This window comes from Erythrolamprus reginae, chromosome Z (assembly GCF_031021105.1).
Source record: "Erythrolamprus reginae isolate rEryReg1 chromosome Z, rEryReg1.hap1, whole genome shotgun sequence".
NCBI lineage: Eukaryota > Metazoa > Chordata > Lepidosauria > Squamata > Dipsadidae > Erythrolamprus > Erythrolamprus reginae.
In genome coordinates this window covers 92,599,920-92,621,972 of record NC_091963.1, presented here as the reverse complement: position 1 = coordinate 92,621,972, position 22,053 = coordinate 92,599,920, and the positions used below count along the sequence as shown (strand labels likewise).

At 35.6% G+C, this 22,053-nt stretch overlaps 1 protein-coding gene across 2 annotated transcripts; it reads left to right on the top strand.

The window, feature by feature from the left end:
- Positions 1–4,090: 4,090 nt before the first annotated feature.
- On the top strand, positions 4,091–21,834 carry SMIM19 (small integral membrane protein 19). Of its 2 annotated transcripts, none has more exons than XM_070726270.1 (3): positions 4,091–4,308; positions 7,813–7,937; positions 14,329–21,834. In XM_070726270.1, the coding sequence occupies exons 1-3, from the start codon at positions 4,163–4,165 to the stop codon at positions 14,394–14,396; spliced, it is 339 nt and encodes a 112-aa protein (XP_070582371.1). In that variant the 5' UTR covers positions 4,091–4,162; the 3' UTR covers positions 14,397–21,834. The 2 variants fall into 2 exon arrangements, with proteins under 2 accessions (XP_070582371.1, XP_070582370.1); XM_070726269.1 differs by having other exon boundaries at positions 7,807–7,937.
- Positions 21,835–22,053: the final 219 nt, after the last annotated feature.

Below are 22,053 nucleotides of genomic sequence, written 5' to 3'. Positions count from 1 at the left end.
TGATACATCTGCTGCTTGATTATTTATTCCAGGATGTTCTTGGGTATTAATGTCAAACTAATTGGTTTGTAGTTTCCTGGATTCAATTATTTATAGATTAGAACCAAAACAGGGTCTTCTTCTCAAAATGCTGGTACATGGTAAGAATATTTTTTCCCTCTTACTAACCATCTGCTAATTTTACTGCCAAACTGGTTCTTTGGCAGTGCTGCTTCCAAGTTTTGAATGTGAGTGCATAGGAATGACCCAAGCAAGATAAAGTTGTATATGATCATGGACTAAGTTGAGAAGGGGTGTCTTGGTGATTCCAATATCCTCTTAGGTGGATAGGCGATCATAGTCATTGGTCGGATACATAGTCTAATCAACAATTTCATTTTCTTAAGCACACTTGAGTATTAATTTTATCTGTTTGAATTTATTGCTTCATTTTGCTTTTTGCTTAAAAGTTCATTAATAGTTGAATGCTGATTTATTACAACCCTGGCTGGACTCTAATTGTTTTTTAGAAACATAGAAACATAGAAGACTGACGGCAGAAAAAGACCTCATGGTCCATCTAGTCTGCCCTTATACTATTTTCTGTATTTTATCTTACAATGGATATATGTTTATCCCAGGCATGTTTAAATTCAGTTACTGTGTTACCAACCACATCTGCTGGAAGTTTGTTCCAAGGATCTACTACTCTTTCAGTAAAATAATATTTTCTCACGTTGCTTTTGATCTTCCCCCCAACTAACTTCAGATTGTGTCCCCTTGTTCTTGTGTTCACTTTCCTATTAAAAACACTTCCCTCCTGAACCTTATTTAACCTTTTAACATATTTAAATGTTTAAACATATTTAAATCTTTTCTTTTCTTCTTTTTGATTTGTCTTTTTTGTTCTTTGTTTATTGATGAAGTTTCACAGATTAAAATAGTTAAACATTGACTGAAACATAAAAAAAGTACGGTGAGGGAATATGCAACTCCTAGCTAAATTTTGGTGTAAAAAACTTGGAACTTTCCAGTTTTAGACCAAATATCTAGATATTATCATGGCTAAAAAACGACAAAGTGGATTCCATCTCTTGATCTGAAATTTAAGTCTGGATATTACTACAATATTAGGATTCTGACTGAAGGGGGAAGTGGCAAATTCCCTTCTTCTATGAACATTGAGGGAGACTGAATAGATTTATTAGAGTTGACTGGCACTACCACTTCTATTTGAATTTTGATCAGAAGATAGAGTTATTTTGAAGATTGAATCTATTATATTTAATCAAACAACAATTGATAAGAGATGGCATTAAGAAACAAACATGGATATTTGACCCAAATTGAACTATTTATAACTTTAGGAATGATCTGGGTTAGATTGGAGGGTCTATGACAATTTGATGCAGCCAGCTCACCATGGCCAACTCATCACAACCATCTTGTCACAACCAATTTGTTGCGGTCAACACACTGCAAAACAACTTGCCACAGCCAACTCGCCAGAGGACAACTCCTGCAGGATAGTAGTTACACTAGTATCAAAGAAATGGTAGAACAGAATCATTAAAGATGAAAATAAGAAATGAAATGCAAATGACAAAAACATAAATATTTTTTATTTATTTTAAATAATTAAATAGAATTATTAAATTGTTCCACAGTTAGTTATCCTGCAGTGAGTTGGCTGTGGCAAGTTTTCCCATTCCATAGATAAGATGCAATACTAAGCTTTCTGAGTAAAATACCATAACATTTTGTTAACAGAGAGTTTTGAAATTTTGTATTTTTTCAGTATTATTATTATTTCTAACTGTGTCGCCAGGCATGGGGGAACTGAGACATCTCCCCCGGGCATATACAATTTATGAATGGTATGTGTGTATGTATGTGTGTTTAGAAATGGGGTTTTTAAATGTTTTTAGTAGAAATTTAGATTTGTTATAAATTGTATTTTTTGCACTTTGTTGTGAGCCGCCCCGAGTCTGCGGAGAGGGGCGGCATACAAATCTAAATAAACATAAACATAAACATATTTTGTCATTAATATAACTTATAGAAGCTAGGTCAATAATTTGCAAATAGATTTAGTCATTTAAAATTTTTGAAAGGGCCTTTATTGCAAGGGGTGGGAATTAATATTGTAGTAATACATGAATCCTGAGGCAACTAGTGGGCTATGAGAGGCTTGCAATGGGGCGAGGGAAATGGCTGGTGAATTTCTGTACATGCACATCCATATTTGCATGAGCAGCAGGTGAGCGTGCATGCCATTTAAATGAGCAGCAGTGACTTCCTTGCCTCTTTTATTTATTATTAATTTAGATGCCTTCTGACTCCAGGGGGACTCTGGGCAGCTACTTTTGTTGGGTCTGCATTTTTTTCTGAACAATTTATATCCTACTAGTACATTCCAATTAGGGGTTCCATCCCACCAAGTTTCAATAATGACAACTGTCCTTGCCCTCATGTACTAAGACTGCTTGTTTCCCATACTTCGAGCTTCAGTGTACTGTATAGGCATCTGTGCCTTTTATGGTTGACCTTGCATTTGCTTCCTACTTCTCCTGTTTTATATCTGAATTCCCCTTCTTTCTCTTCCTTGTTGTCTGATTTGTTCTTGTAAGTTTTATGTTTCATAAATATTGTTCTTCCTTCCCCTATAGTTTTAGTTTAAAATCCTTGAGATAAGCTGAGTCAAATGTTTTCGAAAACATTCTTCCTGGTTCTTACCAGTATTTTCTGCTCAACATTGCATTTCCCCATACTGGACAAAATACATGATTTATTTAATTTTTGGAACATTTGTTCAATTTAAAGGGGTTGAAAAAAGTATTCTAACTAAATAAAGTAGAATATGTCTTATATTCATATTTTATATACCTTCAAAGAAGGAAATATTAAATGACATAATGATTTAATAATTAAAATAATTAACAATCAATGTTGGTAGACAATTTTAAAATTGAGAGAGTGCATTCCTGATCAGATGTCCTTGCAAAACCTATTAATAAAATTTAAATATCAATTTACTATTTTTATCAAATCGGATATACTATCAAATACCATAATATTTAGAGATTTACATGGCCATCTAACTGACTGATTCTGAACTAGTACAAATATTACCTAAAATACTGGCTCAAGCACATTTTTGGAAGAGTCATTTTTCCATGTAAAAATAAAAGTTTTTGTTCGTTCATTATCCTTTAAATTTTTTGGCTCATCAATGAGTTTTACATCTACTTCTTTCAACAATTTGCTTTTGTTCTCCTGCTAGATTAATTTAGGTTAGGATTATTATCTAATGGTTGATAGTTCATTCTTCAAATTTAAGTTACCATGTTGTAATCACAATGTCAGATCACATTGATTATGTCCAATCTTTGGGACATGACATGTTGACATCAATTGGAGCCAAAAAAGAAAGAGCCAAAACTAAATTTCATCCTACTTTATTGCTCGTGGACCTTTGTTTAGAATGACCCTGAAAAAAATTGAAGTTAAAGATTTTAAGGTTGCAACAGACCTACCATTTCACATCTCATGTAGCCACTTTTGACTACTCTCGAATACAGAACCATTGAATTATAGGGTTGGAAGCGATTTGGGAAGTCTACTTATAGAGTTAGGTGGTGGTTGACTGAAGGACATACAAAAGAAAGGGGGTTGAAGCAGGTGACGGGAATTGAAGCAGAGGTGAAGGAGGCAGAGAAAAAATGTGAGGGATGGATGAAATTTTATTCCCACATTTGCTACTGGTTTCCTTTCCAATCGAAATCTGGCTTCAGCGTGCAGAAATTGTGCATTCCATTAAGATATTTTGCGCTTTCGAACATTCAGAGTCCCCCATTTTCCGCAGGAAAAGCGGACACGGGAAAAATTAACGCTTGCTTTTTAAAGAGTCTTCTTTGGGATGCCCGGAGTGGGGCATCCGGGTGAATAAAGGGAAAAAATGATAATCCACGTCGCAACTGCGCAGAGCCGATATTAACCCCGCTGCTCGGCTTTCGCTTTCATCACAATCTTGCGGCGTTAAGTCAACCCGGAAGCTGACAAGTGCGTAGGAGTCATCCTTCCCTCCAAGTCTTTGTTTTCGATCTGGAAGCGTCTGAAGGATCTGAGGTCACGTCCCGTTTCCTGTTTGGGGATCAACGGTCTGCGATTTCCTCTATTCCCTATGGCCGGTGCCCGAGCGCTGGGCGAAAATGATGGCGGTGGTGTAGCCGCCATGGACTATTCAGTACACGAGGCTTGGAACGAAGCCACCAACATTTACTTACTGGCGGTGCTGGCCAGCTTGGCTCTGTTGGTGTACGCTCGCAGGTGGGAATCTCAACAGGGAAAGAAGTGACTCTTGTAACTCCAATGTGTATATTGATTAAGAATACGTTAGCGTCTATGCGGCAGATAATTAAACTTTTCTGTCCACTGTTGGTGCAGAGGCTGAGAGAAAACCCTTTCTTGCTGAATTCTGATTGGGAGATTCGGCTTTCTAATCCACGGTTTATCGAGTGTTGGGTACTTTTTCAAGACGATTCCTGCTCTTAGTAGAAAGTTACGATATTGCCAAAGCTCTGGCAATAACGTTACAAACTTTCCGGCTATATGGTTAGGCTTGCAAATACACTGTATCGTCTTTTGAATCAGCAGTTGGTTAGCATGAGATTTGGAGTCCATGCTTCTGGGCTCACTGTCACTGGGCAAGCTGTCAGCTTTGGAAGTGGCAACAAAACAGGAACTTCTGTGGATAAAATAGGTTTTATTTGTTTAGGAATTTGGAGGAAGGATGTGGGAAAGAAATATGTTTTGTTTATAGATTATGCCTGCCTAATTTGGGAAAAATCCTGGTTGTTTCTCAGCATTTCACATCTCACCATGTAGTAGTCAGTGACCACTTCCTATCAGTGTATTTTTATGAGGATGATGATTAAATTTTTATTGCTCATGACTAAGTTTGAGTCAGTGTTATAAATATAATTTCAATAACAACAACAATTGGAAAGAACTGTGGGAAAACCCAATGGAATACAACAAAACTGCCTTCTGGATCAAAGATATTCTGTACTGTAGCTCCATTGACAATAATCCTAAGAAACACAAAACTGGGATACCAAATTTCAAGCCAACATGGCAAGATAAACCATCTACTCTACATTAATGTTACTTAAAAATGTATGCAAAAAGCCCCACTGAACTTAAATTGATACTCAACACAGTTAAACTGGTCAGCATTTACATTAAAATGAACTTTGGATTTGAAAAATGTGCTGTATTATCCATGCAGTGAGGAAAAATGAAAAAAAAGGACTAGTACTGGCAAATGGAGACATAATGAATTAGTAAATTCATATTTACTAAGCATATTGGAAGCAGATAACATCTTGAATTGAAAAGTCAAAAGAATCAACACAAAAGGAATACATCTGCAAAATATTAAAATCAAAGGTGAATGCTGGAAATATAATTAAACTCATTAATACATGGACAGTTCCAGTGATACACTACTCAGTTGGAATGGTCAACTAGACTTTGGCTGAACTGGAAAACATGGACTGGAAAACGTGCAAATCTTTGACTATGCACCATTCTTTATATCCATGAAGTAACATCAACAGATTGTATGTGCCAAGAAAAATAAGAAGCAGAGGGGTATTGCAAATCCATCAAACTGTAGAAGAATAAAAACAAAGTTTGAATGATTATGTGAACGAAAGTACAGAAAAATTGCTGCAGGCTGTAAAAATGTAGAATATTAAAAAACAAATAAACAGCTGATGACAGATTAGATGGAAAACCAAAGCTTTGTATGGACAACACTTGAAAAACACTGAAGGAAAATGTGATGACAATCTTACATGGGCATGACTTAAGATGAAAACCATGAGGAAAGAAACAAGGTTTAATACTCACTATTCAAGAATAAACACTACAAACTAATGCCATGAAAGTAAAGGTACAAAAATCCACTGACAATCCAAACTGCTGACTTTGCAACGACAAAGTTGAAATTGTTTCCCACTTAATATGTGATTGCAGCAAAATTACTCAAACTGATTACAAAGTTAGATGTGATTGAGTTGCTAAATTAGTCCACTGGTCATTATGTAAAAAATATGACATATCCAAAAAGTCATGGGAGCATAAAGTGGAAAAAGACACTGAAAATGAGATGGTGAAGATCATCTCGAATACAGACAGATCATCATTTGGAACATAACACACCAGATATGGTTGTCAAAAGCTGAAGAGTACAGTTTATTGATATTGCTGTAGAAGAGATGCCAGAGTTGAAGAAAAAGAACTGGAAAAAATTACAAAATATTGCAACCTGGCCATCGAAACTACACAGCTATGGATGAAACATGTAACAGTGATATTCATTGTCATCAGGGCACCATGCCCAAGAATTTAACAAAACACATCAAGAAATTTCATCTTCCTGCAATAACATCAAAGGAACTGCAGAAAACTGCAACTCGGAACAACATATATTTTAAGAAGAAACTTGGTTGATACCTAGGATACTAGCAGCAAACCTATCAGCCATAGTAGTATTTGTGACACTTATTAAAATATTCCGTTGATTGAGTTTCATATTTAATGAACAGAAGATATCATAATAATAATATAAAGAAAATGAAGGCATTCTTTGGCACAATTTGTTGTTCAAATAAATGTCCCAAAGTGCTTTTTCAAAAGGCAACTAGACTTTCTTTGTTTTGGCTTGAAAATGTGTTGTTTCTCATCCAAGAAGCTTTTTCAGTTCTTCTGAAATACCTTTGGGTCAACAATGACCTGTATGACTGAGAATCTACATAGAAATGTTCAAAATAAATGTTTATTATGAGTATTGTCTGACTTTTTTCAACTAGTTGAATAATTTATAGTGCTTAAGGGTTTAGAGTTTTGCATTTTTCTTTTTTCCCCCCCAGTAGTTAATTAGGCCAGGGTAGGTGTGGTTTAGCTAATATTAAAAATAAAAATAGAAATAAAAACTCATCATTATTGTGCTAAAATAAATCTCTTTGAAAGAAACAATATATACTTTTATGAATAACAGTAACAACTGCAAGCAGAATGGCAAGAATATGAAATAATTAGCTTTTAAATATTGATTTCTGCCAGATTTTCAAAATATTTCACATATCCTATCTTTTTGCAGTCTGATAAAATCTAATTAATATTGATCCCTCACTTGATATTAGAAGAAAGAATAAATCATGCATGAAAAGACAGTTTTGGACATATGATATTTTGAACTGGATAGTTCTTCGTTTAAAGACTCAGTTTCTCAAACTTCCTTTTGAGAATTCTCTGTACTAGCTATTTAAGTATCAGCCAAAGAAGTAGGCATAGCACTTTGCTATAATTGTAAAACTTTGCAGGAAGTAAGACACTACTTGAAGGATCTGTACAAGCTGATAACAGTTAATTTAGACTGACTTTCGTGTCCATGCTGAGTACAACATCGAAATACTATGCATTTCACATTTAGGAGAACATACAAGGTTCTTCATAGGACATAATTGTTAGTGGCTTTTGCATGGAATAATGGGTGTTAGAATGCAGTGAGCAGGAAGCCTTTCAAGTGACATTTGAATATTAATAGCCTAATTTCTGTAGTTACATTTTTCAGTAATAGTAATGCTTGCTTTCTCAAGAAATTGGAGATAATCAGTGCCTCTTCTAATTGAAATTCCAATTGTATTTCTATTTCTTTGTGATAGAACTTAAGACAAGTTGAAATTAAGACAAGTTCCTTTACTATTAAGGGAAATATATCTGCTTATGTGTTGTTTATGTTTTTCTATTCCCTTTGAGCTTCAGAAATAAAAGGAAGATTATGAGGATTTTTACATTACCTCCAACTGTAGAAATGCCACCTGAACCCAATTTTTATGACAGCATGAAAAAAGTTCGTCTTCGGCAGCAATTAGAGATGTATTCTATTGGTAAGTAAAATATATTTACTTTGACACTATTAAGGTTTGGATAAGCTATAGAACCCATTTTTAAAAAATTGATACTCAATTGAAAGAATAGAATTCTTTATTGGCAGGTGTGATTAGACACACATTGAATTTGTCTTGGTGCATATGCTCTCAGTGTTCATAAAAGAAAAGATAAATTCATGATGAATCAAAGTACAATATTTAATCATAGTCATAGGTATAAATAAGCAATCATATCACATTAGAAAATCATCAATATGAATCGTAAGGATAAAACAGTACAATCATGCAGTGATAAGTGGGTGATGATGGGTGATAGGAAAGATGAGTAGTGCAGACTTAGTAAATAGTTTGACTGTTGAGGGAATTTTGTTTAGCAGAATGATGGCATTCGGGGAAAAGCTGTTCTTGTGTCTAGTTTTTGTGATGTGCAGTGTTCTATAGTGTCATTTTGACAGTAGGAGTTGAAACAGCTTATGTCCAGGATGGGAGGGCTCTGTAAATATTTTCACAGCCCTCTTTTTGACTTGTGCAGTATACATATCTTCAATGGAAGGCAGGTTGGTAGCAATTGTTTTTTCTGCAGTTCTAATCCGTTGAAGTCTATGTTTGTCTTGTTTGGTTGCAGAGCCAAACCAGATAGTTATAGAGGTGCAGATGACAGATTCAATAATTCCTCTGTGCAGTGGTCCTTTGACTTTCGCGGGGGATACGTTCCAAGACCACCCACACAAGTCAAATTTCCGCGAAGTAGAGACGCTCCCTTCCTTCCCTTTTTCCACCCCCTACTTCCTCCATTCTTGGTTTTACTTACCCCAGAACCCGCAGCGGCAACAGGGCGGCAAGCTGAGGGCTTTGCTGCACTTGCTGCGGCGGCAGGTGGCAGTAAGGCTCGGCTTCATGTGGAGCGTACCAACGCTCTGAGAATTAAAGGGAAGGGATCGGGAGACTGGGGCGGAAGCGGAGCTTTTATTTAAAGAAGCAGGACAGCTGGGGTGGTGGGGGAGGAGAGTTAAAACGCACAGTATTGTACATCGTGCGGCCCCAGAAAATCCTTGGTGTGCAAAAAAACCAGAGTACTTTTTTAATAATATTTTTTGAAAATCTGTGGTATAGACTTTTTGCGAATATCTGAATTTATTAGTTGTTAAAATATCTAGATCTCCAAGTTAGAATCCTACCCATGTTCTTTTCTAGGAGTCTTCATTTCTCCTTCATTTATCTTTATTCTGTGTATGCTTAATGAATATTGGGCTGTTTGGAAATAATTCTTCCCTGATAGTGATGAGTGATGGTAGTAAAGTAATGCAGTGCTATTTATCCCTGTAACAGTTGTGCCATTTACTTGCAACAGTTGTGCCATTCCTACAGTACGGAATAAAATGTTTTGTTTTCCAAGGCATTCTGATCACGGTGATAAAAACAAAGAAAGAACAATCAGTCTAAGGAGATTAACTGTCTCTCAGGAGCAATTATCAAATACTAGAGGCTTTATTAAAATAATTTAATCCACAGATTATTTTTCCTTTCCTGTACCCCATTCATGTGAGGAGAAATGACACCAGAAATACCTTGAAAACAATATAAAGAGATTATGAAGAAGCATGAAAATTAAAGAAATTAGTGTCTGGTGGTGTTTACTTCTGCACCCTCTATAAAAGTTAGGCAGCTAATGAGAAAGTGCAGGACTTTTGAAACAAACCATTTGGGGGATAAGGCTGTCAAGAGAACTTTGGGTTCTTACAGTCCACAATATCTACTGGAGGGGTTTCTGCAGGGGATGGGCTACACTTTACTAGAACCTGGAATAATATCTTTGGAATCCAATTGGAAGTGGAGGAGACAGATTTTTAGAAGCTAATTCCGGGAGCAAAACTCAAATCAACCAAATGTTCAAAAAGGAGGAACTCAGATCCAAATCAGGAGAAGTAGAAAATAAACCCAGTCATAAAGGACTCAGATGCCTGTATACTAATATTCAAAGTATGAGGAACAAATAGGGTGAACTTAAACTCCTAATACCAAAGGCAGACATGACATCACTACCATTGCAACATTTGGTGGGATGAAATCCATGATTGGAATGTACAGCTAAAAGGATTTAAACTAATCAAAAGAAACAGACATAATAAAAGAAGAGGTGGAGTTGCACGGCAGACAGACAGATAAAATAACACTTCTATAGAAATGCAAGACAACAATAATGAAAATCTTCTCAAATACATTTGGATTAATATAAAATGAAAAAAGAATGACATTACCATAATTAGTATAATATAGATAACCCAGGAGAACAGAGGGAACAAATTGCTAATTGGTTAGCTACTAGAACTATATAAAACTTACTTCATAAGCTACAGCCACTACTAGCATGTGAGTCTACCTTCTCAGTTAAGAGGCCTTGCATTGCCTCCAAATTTTGACAAGGACTGTAGAAAACTTTTACCTTGGCATATAAAATGCATGAAACAGGCTGGAAATGGCAATAAAACAAACATCTCACACAAAAACCAATTTAAGCAATTAATTGCATTTAAGAAGACACATGACACAATGTCTTCCTGGGAACAGCTTTTTGAAGGCAGCAAAGTGAAAGAACCCTTCTCTATTCTGCCATCTAATAGCCTGCCACTCTTGACAGAATTTATACCCAGTTAGACTTCCGTATACTTCCTCCAACCTGGAAACTTTGGAGAATGTATGAAGATCCCTCCAGCTAGAGAATAAGGTATAAAATGAAGGATTTATCTGAATGGTCAAAGTCAAAGTCTAAAATTAAAGCTCTTATTGGCCAACTCAGAACCAGGAAGATCCCAGGAGCTGACTTCATTTCTTTTGAACTATTAAAAAATAATATGGAGTGATGATTCCAGTCCTGGCAATACTATTCACTTATATTGACTCCACTGGTCATGTCCCAGAGGATTTGAGACTGGCAATTGTCTCAATTTTTAAAAAGAGAAAGAGAAATGACCCTGCTAATTACAGACTAGTAAGTCTACTAACTATAATCAGCAACCTCTATGCCAAACACCTCCAAGATAAATGAAAGGAGTGGCTGGACCCTGAGAATTTAAATTGCTGGCAAACTGCAGGTTTGGTTTTTTAAATTTATTCTTATTTATTTGTTTTTTTTTCTTCATCTCCACATACATTTCCATACATATACCACCAAACATTGAAATATATATAATTATACATTTCTATCCAATATATCAATAAATATTCTAATTTTGTACCTTTTGTACTTTTTATCACCCATCTGGTTTCCTCCAATATTTCTTATTACTCCTTCCCCCCCCCTCTACTTTCTATCTTCATTTCCCTTCTCTCCCTCTTTCCTACCCTCCTCCCCCTTCTTTTCTACTTCCTCTTCCTCCCTCTTATCCCTTCTGTGAGAAAACCTAATCATTATTCGTTTTTGGTTGACTGACAGGTAATACAAATCCCTAACTTCATTTAATCATCGGTGCTACTCTTATACACTGCTCAAAAAAATAAAGGGAACACTTAAAAAACAGAATCTAACTTCAAGTAAATCAAACTTCTGTAAAATCAAACAGTCCACTTAGGAAGCAACACTGATTGACAGTCAATTTCACATGCTGTTCTGCAAATGAAATAGTGGTGCAAATGAAATATTCAATGAGAATATTTCATTCATTCGAATCTAGGGTGTGTTTTTTCAGTGTTCCGTTTATGTTTTTGAGCAGTATATTCCTCCTCCCATATTTATACATATATTGTATTTTCCCCCAAAGTATATTACTACTGTTATAAAGCTGCCTCCTTTACTACCTCTTTTTGTTGCTTGGGTCTACTACATTTAATTTTCCATTTTTTTTCTGGTTTAATCACTTTTGCTCATCTTCCAAGCATATTCATTTTATTTTGTACCTCATTTCACAGATACCCTTCAAACCCATCCTTTTTGTACTTTTGGTATCCTCCTCAATATTTAGACAAAATTTAACATTTCCCCTATAAATCCATCTGTTGGCCAGCTTCCCAGTATATAGAAATCCACTAATTATCGAAATTTTCTTCAACATTAGATCAAATTTGTTAATTATACAAGTATTATACAAAAAACATGTTAAAATAATATGGTAATTATACAACTTTTATAATATCCCAATAATTTCACTTACTATTATATAATTTACTTACCTTCTTCCTTTCTAAAATCATCATCAAAATTTAATTTTCTTTTTGTAATATATAAAAACCTTATGTCGTGATTAATTATACACAATAATGTTGATGCAATTTAGTCTATTAATATTTGTCCAATTATCACTCTTCATTTCCATTACAAACCTTATATGGAAAGCCTTTTAAAATAATGGTTACACAAATTTTATAACATTCCATTAATTGCACCTACTTTAATATAATTTCCCTTCTTTTTTCCTACATTCTTCTCTTTTAAATCATCATCAGAATTTAATTCACATTTCATAATATATATCATCATGTGCCAATCTTATATAAAACCATTATAACATAATTAATTATGCACGGTTATATTAATGCAATTAATATATAATTATCCCTCTTCCTTTCTTTATACTCTGGAACGGGGCCAGCAGTCACGTGGGTATGCTTGCTGTCCTATCCTATCAGGACCGAGCCTTCAGTCTTAAAAGAGCTTGCTGGATCCGCCCCTTCCCCAGAATTCGCTCAGTCCTCCTTCCAGCAGGACATGTGGTGGCTCCTCCTCTCATTTGGCCTTCTAAATGTCTTCCCTCTACTTCTCAGCTCCATATCTTCCTTTGCCTAAAATCAGAAAATAAAAAAACCTCAGATAAGTTCATTACTTTTGCTTTTTTTGCATTGCCCTCGCCTCCTCCCTCCTCTCTCCTCCCTCCCTTCCTCGGGGGATTGTAGTGGAGTCGGCCTTTGCAGCTTCGGTGAGGAATTAATTACAGGAATTTCCTGGGAAGACCCTAGCACACAGTCCCTTTAATTGCAGCCAGTCGCTGGCTGCTGCCGGCCATTTTCTTTAGCCTCTGAAACATTAACAGAGGGATAGAATCAAGATCACCTGAAGTGTTAATACCACTTTGTAAAGCTTTAGTAAGAACACACTTGGAATACTGTATCCAGTTTTGATCATCACAATATAAAAAAGATGTCAATTCTTTTTTGAGAGCAGAGAAGAAGAACAAATATTAGGGGACGGTAGGCTAAATCATATGAAAAACAGTTGCTGGAACTGGGTGTATCGAATCTTATGAAAAGAAAAGGTTATTATACAGTATATATTGTCATATGATTGAAATTATTATAGTTATGTACATATAGTTATGTACAAATATTAAAAATATGAAGATTATTATGTATGTTTAAAAAAGTAAAAAATAAGAGATGATGGACCGAAGGCTTATTAAGATATATAAGCAAATACTACTATTATATGATCACCATCAGGGTTATGAATATTATTAACATTATTACTATTATTTCTTAAAATGAACTACCCAGATAATATACTGTTCATGTAGATACTGATGTTAAATAAAAAAGAAAAGAACTTTAAAAAAGAAAAGAAGGACTAAAGGTAATCTGATAGCAGTGTTCCAATATCTAAAGGGTTGCCACAAAGAAAAAGAGATCAACCTATTCTGCAAAAAACTTGGATGCAGAATAAGAAATAATGGATGGAGAGATCCAACTTAGAAATAAGGAGAATTTTTTAAATACAGTAGTGAGAATAATTAATCAGTAAAACTGCTAGCCTTCAAAAATTGCGGGTGTTTCATTACTGAAGGTTTTTTAAGAAGAGATTGGACAACCATTTGTCTGAAATGGTACAGGGTCTTCTGCTTGAGCGGGGAGTTGGCTTAGAACCAGGGTAGGCAAAGTTGGCTCTTCTATGACTTGTGGACTTCAACTCCCAGAATTCCTGAGTCAATCACGCTAACTCGGAAATTCTGGGAGTTGAAGTCCACTTGTCATAGAAGAGGCAACTTTGCCTATCCCTGGTTTAGAGGATTTGAAAGTTCCTTCCTAATTCTATTATTTGGTTAAGTAAGATTTGTATAAAGCCAAGCCCTAAACAATTAATTGGAAGTTTTGACTTCTGTATAAGGAAGGTCTAGAAATATTTTTTCTATTATAAGCAGAACGATTTAAGGATATGATCACTTAATATAAGATACTTTGGTCTATTTTCTATCTATATTTATATGAAAGCTGGTTTTCAAACTCCAGTTTACAAAATTAAAGCAATGCAATTTTTAAAATGTAAGTAGCTTTCTTAGAATAGGTATGCTGCTATTTTATCCCTTTCCGGAAGATTTAAAAAGATTGCATGTTTTTCTATGTGGATCGCTTTCTGCAATACATTCGGATTGCAACCTAATATCTAAATATATTTATTTTCTAGCAAGGAAATATGACCACCAGCAGCAACCACAGAAACAGACTGATAGTGTACAGCTTTTAGTGGAATGAAGTTTTGAATTTCTGAAGTGCTGAGGATGTCAGAACATTGATAATAATCACTTGCAGTACAACTTTAATGGTATTTAATATATTTTAAATGTGCACTAATTGCATAATCAATGTTTTTACTACATATTACTGTGCAATGATTCTCTAACATCTGAAAAATACACAAATTTATATAGCTTTTACTTCTTACGGTAATTAATTTTCATAAAAATATGATCTTAAAAGAGCACTGATATGATAATCCTGCAACTAATTCAGCTACTTCTGTAAATAAGAATTTCCCACAGTGGGACTTTTAATAAACACTGCACTCAATGAGGCAGATATATTGAATTGTAATGTGCAACTGAATATACATAAAATATGAAAAGTTTAGAAAAACTATTTCTGTATGCAGCAATTACAACAGAAAGAGTAAGGAACAGCCCATTCTGTGAGCATAATGAAACAAGAATATTCGTGCATTTGTCCTTTTAATTGTTTAATTGTTCTATTGAATTATGAAATTATTTCTTTACAAAAAATCTCCCCAATAGCAATAGCACTTATACTGCTTCATAGTGCTTTAAGCCCTTCCTAAGTGGTTTACAGAGTTGGCATATTGCCATTAATAATCTGTCCTCACCCGGAAGGATGAAAGGCTGATAAATGACAATATAGTACTAGTTTGCAATATTTTATGAGTGGGGTAAACTTAACAATATTAGAGGTAAAATGCTAAAACGGGATGATATATTGAATTTCAGATAACAGTACTACTTTTGTCAGACTTATACTGTATATATTTGTTAGACTTATAGTGGATAAATATCAATTATTTGTCGGTTTATCAAAAGTGTCAAGTGAAATTGACAGTGGAAATATAAAATATTCAGATGCTTAAATATTTGCAGCATTTTTTATTTGGGGATATCTGAAAATGTGAAGGTTTAAATTGATTGTATTTTAATTTACATGTTAAGCATGGACAGTATTATTTTTCCAATAATGTTGGCTGTTAAATGGTCAGTTCTAATGCATTTGTTATACATTTATGTATTTCTCTCTCTCTCTCTCTCTCTCTCTCTCTCTCTCTCTCTCTCTCTCTCTCTCTCTCATATATATATGTGTGTGCATGTGTGTGTATGTGTAACATATTTTTGCTGATAATGAAAAGGAAGGGAGACTATTATAGATCTATTTCAGGCTTATTTGCCCTATCAGGCAGCCACACCCATACTGGGATTTGAACCTTGGGCTCTGCCTTGTATGTCAGTGGCTTCAGCCTCTAGACTACAGGCTCACCTCTTGTATCAGCTTGTACCAGGGAAGGGTTTTATATATATATGTATATACACACAGAGAGACTATTGCATTTGTAGGTTTAACTTAATCTGACTATTGTATTGGCAATTCTGTGTTAGCAAAAACTTCAGAAGAGAAGGATTTAGGGGTAGTTATTTCTGACAGTCTCAAAATGGGTGAACAGTGCGGTCAGGCGGATAGGGAAAGCAAGTAGAATGATTGGCTGCATAGCTAGAGGTGTAACAGGCAGGAAGAGAGAGATTGTGATCCCTCTGTATAGAGCGTTGGTGAGACCACATTTGGAATACTGTGTTCTGAGACCTCACCTACAAAAAGATAGTGATAAAATTGAACAGGTCCAAAGACAGGCTACAAAAATGATGGAAGGTCTTAAGCATAAAACTTATCAGGAAATACTTTAAAAAAAAAAAAATTTCTATTTGAAATATATACATATACACAACAATACAAAGACAAAACTTTACATAGCCCCCCCCCCCTGCCCCCCGGCTGTCTCTCCGACAGCCTCATTTACGTCTCATATGGTGTATATAACCAGCAGTGAATTGTTCGGCCTAAAGTATGGCCACTTTTCTGATTTTGAGCATTCAACGTTCAAATGTACATCTAATCTGATATTACTAAAATCCTAATTTAATCTAATATTATTCTTTTTATATCTTACAAAGTTCTATTAACCTTATTCATTCCCTTCTGTTGCAGCAATCTTTTTGTTCCCTCTTTTGTTCAACCATATATAAAATTTAACCATATATTTATAGCAGCACGAAGCTTACAACTTCAGCCTGATGATGGTGAATGTGATTTCACCGAAACGTCGCATAGACACTCAAAATATTACACAGGGCAAAACCCGAACTCAAAACAATCTACATATATAAAATTCTTTCCACACCTCATAAAATCTTGTGTTTTCCTGGTCCTTGAGCTCCAGTGTCAATTTACCAGCTTCCGCACAGTCTAGGATTGTTTTAATCAAATTTCTTTCTTTGGGTATCAATTCATTTTTCCAATACTGTGCTATGCATATTCTTGTTGCAGTTATCAGGTGTTGTATCAGGTAGTAAATGTTCTTTCTTCATTGCTTTATCAATAATGCTGAGTAAAAATATTTCCGGTTTCCTTTCTAATTTTATTTTTAATATTTCTTTTATCCAGTTTTGTATTTTACACCATTTTTTTCTAATTAAGGGGCACGTCCACCACATGTGGAAGTATGTACCATTTTTCTCACCACATCTCCAACAGTTCGGTTTAAGATTTGTGTACATTTTTGCTAATCTAGCTGGTGGTAAGTGCCATCTATAAAACATTTTTATTATATTTTCTTTATATGAAGATCCCCATTGATCTAGATGTATGATATGTCCAATATTCTTTGCCCAACCAATCATATTTTCTCTAACTATTTCCTCTATGTTTTTATATTCTATTAATAATTTATATATATTTGCAATCGCTTTTGTTCTGTCGGGCTCTCCGGTAGACTCCTCCCAAAAATTCACAGGTACAAATTTCAGACACACACACGCGTTTTAAAATTCAAAACAATGTTCTTTATAATGAAAATTCACTTAAACCAAGCCCTCTTTTGGTATAGCAAAGAGCACTCGTCTCCAGACAAACTGGTAAATTTGTGCAAGTCCCTTATCAGTTCTGTGATACTTCGCTTGCAGCTGTGAGGCAATTCACAGTCCTTCTTTCACAAAGTGAAACACACTTTGCCCTGGTTTAGTTTCAAAGCGGGGAAAAATCAGTACACAAAAGGTCAAAGTCAGTAAAGCAGTCAGGAAACACAACGATCAGATAATCCTCCACAATGGCCAAACCCACAGGCTGCTATTTATAGCAGCCTCACTAATTACCACAGCCCCACCCAACCACAGGTGGCCTCATTTTCTTTGATAATAATCTCTCAGTTGTTGTTGCCTATGCATCGCTCTCCGCATGCGTGACTGTATCATTAACTCTTGTTCTGAATTCAAGGAGGAGCTAGATAATAGATCTCCTTCTGAGCTGTCTGCCCTACTCTCCTCCTCCCTGTCACTCATGTCTTCTTGGTCAGAGGAGTCTTCATCAGCAGATTCCACCGGGGGCAAAACAGGCCTGCAGCATGTGGATATCTCCCCCACATCCACAGTCCTTGGGGCAGGAGCTGGGCCAGAGCTAACCACAACAGCTTTTTACCTCAGGCCTAATAGGATTTTATCTAATACTAATCTTGATTCTGTATTCCATATTTCTTATTGTCGGATTGGATTCTGGATTTGATTTGAATACAGTGGTATCTCGACATACGAGTTTAATTCGTGCCAGAGCCGACCTCGTATGTCGATCAATTCGTATCTCGAACCAATGCATTTAGATTTGGCTTTTCGCGCCGAGATAACTGGAAAAAAAATTGAATTATTGCGCCACCTAGCGGACGCTCCCACCTAGCGGACGCTCGGCTCGTATCCCGAATTTGAGCTCGGGTGTCGAACAGAAATTTTGCTCGCGTCTCAGCTCGTAACTTGGAATACTCGCATGTGGAGCAGCTCGTGTCTAGAGGTACTACTGTATATGGACATGAGTCTAGTTGTACTCCCTCTTCCTACAATTGTACAGTTGATTTCAAATTCAATTCTTTATCTAACACTTGTGAGTATTTGACCATTTTCTCTAAATCTCTTGTATTCGGGTGCATTGTAGCTTCCATACTTGAAAATCAAAGAGTTATTTCTGTATAGTATTGTTTCTTAATTTTACTCCATATTTCTAATAGTGGTCGTCTAACTTTATGATTTTTAAAATATGAATGTGTCTGAATTTTTTCATTCCAAATAAAACTGCCACCCAGTCTGGAGATCGTGCCCTTCAAGTGCCAGAAGTCTCATATTTTTTAATTGCGCCCATTCTTTGAACCATACTAACACAGAGGCCTGATAGTATGATTCAAAATATGGTAATCCCAGTCCACTCTGTTTTCTGTTGTCTTGCATCCATTTCCATTTAATTCTGGGTTTTTTACCTTCCTTTACCTTTGGACACCATTTTTTCTAAAAAAAATTAAAAAAATGTTTTGTCTAATCTTATTGGTATTGTCTGGAAGAAATACAGTAGTTTTGGTAATATTGACATTTTGATAGTGGCTATTCTTCCGAGTAATGAGATGTGGAGTTTAGTCCATTTCTCTAGTTGTATCTTTATTTTATTTAATAAAACTGCATAATTATCTTCTTTGATAGTAGTACACTTGGCAGATAAAATTATTCCTAGGTATTTAACTTTGTCGACAATTTACAATTCTAATTTATTTGCTAAAAATTCATTGTGTTTGGTTATCATATTCTTAGTAATGACTTTAGGTTTTTGTTTATTGATTTTAAATCCTGCTGTCCATATCTATTTAATTCCTCCAATAGTTTTGGGCCCTTATGTAGTGGGTTTTCAATAGTAAAGGCTAAGTCGTTGGCAAAGGCTTGTAATTTAAATTCATGCCCCCTGTTTTTTAACCCTAGTTTTTAAACAGATGGAATTGTCCTTGGGAGGCAAGACCCACAGCCACTCCATCTTATCAGAGTTGAGTGAGTGTGTTGACACCCATCCAGACCCCAACAGCCTCCAGGCACCGGCACATCACTTCCACTGCTTCCCTGACTGGACATGGTGTGGAGATGTACAGCCGGGTATCATCAGCTACTGATGATACCTCACCCCATGCCCTTCGATCATCCCACCTACCCCACCCATCCCACCCATACTAATCATTCATACCATACATTATTTCACCCCCCCAATTATCTGTCAATTAAAAACCCCATCAATAATTTAATTAAAATAACATATTAATTAATTATTTAAAAACCTAGCATTAAAATATATAAAACATAGGAGACAATTCAATTAATAAAAAACAGATTAGACCAGCAGCAAAGTAATATCAAGTTCTTAATTGCTAAATTCTGGGTTGTTAAATTGTTCAATGTCCCTTGGGGGAATGTCCGAGTCCTGGATAAGATAGCCTCTTCTAGATGTTAGAGAGACGCCTGCAGGTTTGCAGGTAAATCTTTGGTTACAATCTTTTATTCCCTTAAAGGTAAAATAAAGAGGTCTCTGCCTCAAGGCCAGGTATGATCTTCACTGATGATCAATTTGGTGTTTCCTTAATTGATTGGCTCTGTGCAGAAAGCTGCTTCTCCTTCCAGGCCACAATTTCAAATTCTCTGGAACGGAGTCATGGCCAAAGTTGGTGGATCCCAATCCAGGAATGTCTCTTTCTCCTCTGTGAAGTTCACGGCCACATCCTCACTGATCTCATGCATCAAATCAAAACATTATTGTAAGTTCCAACAGTAAAGATGTATACCTTTAGCTCACACTAGAATCCAAAAGAGAAAGAAGTTCCAGTCAAATCAGTTCACTCAGTTCATTCAATTCATTCAGCCCTGGCGCAGTTCAAAATAACAAGGTCCAGTTTATTATCGATCACCACCAAACTGACACAGATCCAGGCAATTAAGCAAATAGTTATTTCAGCACAGGTTAGAAAATTGCCTGTCTTCTTTTTTTCTTATGATTTTCACTTCAGGGGACCTTTAAACATCAAAAATTCCACAACAATTTCAAACCAAGACCCCTTTCACAGGAATGAGACAGCCTTTCTTCCTGCGTGTTTGTGTATACTGCTCCTTCTGCTCTGACCTCTTCTCCGTTCAGCGCCGCCGTTCCATCCTTTCCAGAGCCTCCCCTCACCGTCTCTCTCTCAGGAGCCTTTCGGACCATCCACTCTCATTTGCGTCTCTGCCACCGGCTGCTTTTCTCCCGATTCCGCTAGTAAAGCACCGCTTTTCACTTGTTCTCCCTCGCTGATCTGTGAGGCCACCATGGCTCTGGGCCATCTGCAAAACACTGGCTTCTTCTTCGCCCGATCGTGGGGAATCAACCTAATGCAACGCAGTCTGCGCTCATCCATGTTGCCCTTCGGTGCTCCTTAGCTCCGCTCCACCATGGCCCCACCCCAGAAAGACTTAATGAACTCAATCTGCATAGTCTGAAGGGAAAGGGGAGACATGTTCAAAACATTTAAATATGTGAAAGGGTTAAATAAGGTTCAGGAGGGAAGTGTTTTTAATAGGAGAGCGAACATAAAAACAAGGGGGCACAATCTAAGGTTAGTTGGGGGAAGATCAAAAGCAACATGAGAAAATATTATTTTACTGAAAGAGTAGTAGATGCTTGGAACAAACTTCCAGCAGATGTAGTTGGTAAACCCACAGTAACTGAATTTAAACATGCCTGGGATAAACATATATTCATCCTAAAATAAAATACAGGAAATAGTACTAGGGCAGACTGCCGTCTTTGGGTTTTCTGCCATCAGTCTTCCATGTTTCTATGTTTCTAACTTCTGAATATGGCAAGAGTTGTTGAATTTTGTAAGTACTAATTCTGAGATTCTTTGGACGCAGCGCCAAAATAATTGTTATATCTAAACAGCAATTGATCATTTGGATTGCAAGATTAGAACAATATATTCTTTGATATTATTTTGATCTGTACCATGTAATTATTTTAATGAGGATTCTTTTCTGGTATCCTTTTATAGTTTAGTCCAGATAATTTGGTGAGTCTAAGGAGAAGGGCAGCATAAAAATTGAATAAATAAATAATTTAAATCTGAATATAAGCTTCAGACTTACACTAGTGTAATAATGAAAGGTGCCTGTCACACTATTAAGTAATGCTTGAAGTTACTAGAATTGTTGTCCATTTGCAACAGTTGTTGTAAGATATTAACTTTATGAGTCATCTAAAAAAATATGGTAGAAGTAGAAAACAAGTGTGATAAATACATTTCTTTTGGCTGACTAATCTGTATACACCTTACTAAATTATGTTGTTTGTTTTTTTAGTTGTCTTTGTGTTATGTCAAAATATAGCCTGTATTTTACTAAAGTGCATTCTTATATTTTCTGTATGATATATTTGAAAATAGCACCATTTCCTTGTACTGTTAAATCTGTTAAATACCACAATTGTATTTACCATTGTAAATTGTAAATACCATAACTGTAAGTTTGCTTTTGTAACATCTTCACGGTCTCTGTGTTATAAACTATTTATTTTTTACAAAATAAAAATATTTAAAATTTGATATGTGTGAAATGTATTTTTAGTACATAAAATGGGAATTGCTGTACATAATTTTGTTTCATTACAATTGTGGTTGAAAATTTTGAGCTGATATATTAATAATTATTAGCCATTCTTCTCATTTGGTGAAATCTTTGCAAGTGTTAATTTTTCTTTTACTAGACTTTCAAGTCTTTAGTTTGTATATGTACAATGTACATATGTACATATGTACATT

Coding starts and splice junctions, on each gene's coding strand:
- SMIM19 (XM_070726269.1), top strand. CDS start 4,163: ATGGCCGGTGCCCGAGCGCTGGGCGAAAATGATGGCGGTGGTGTAGCC. Junction 4,309..7,806: donor CTGTTGGTGTACGCTCGCAG/GTGGGAATCTCA, acceptor ATTCCCTTTGAG/CTTCAGAAATAAAAGGAAGA. Junction 7,938..14,328: donor ATTAGAGATGTATTCTATTG/GTAAGTAAAATA, acceptor TTTATTTTCTAG/CAAGGAAATATGACCACCAG.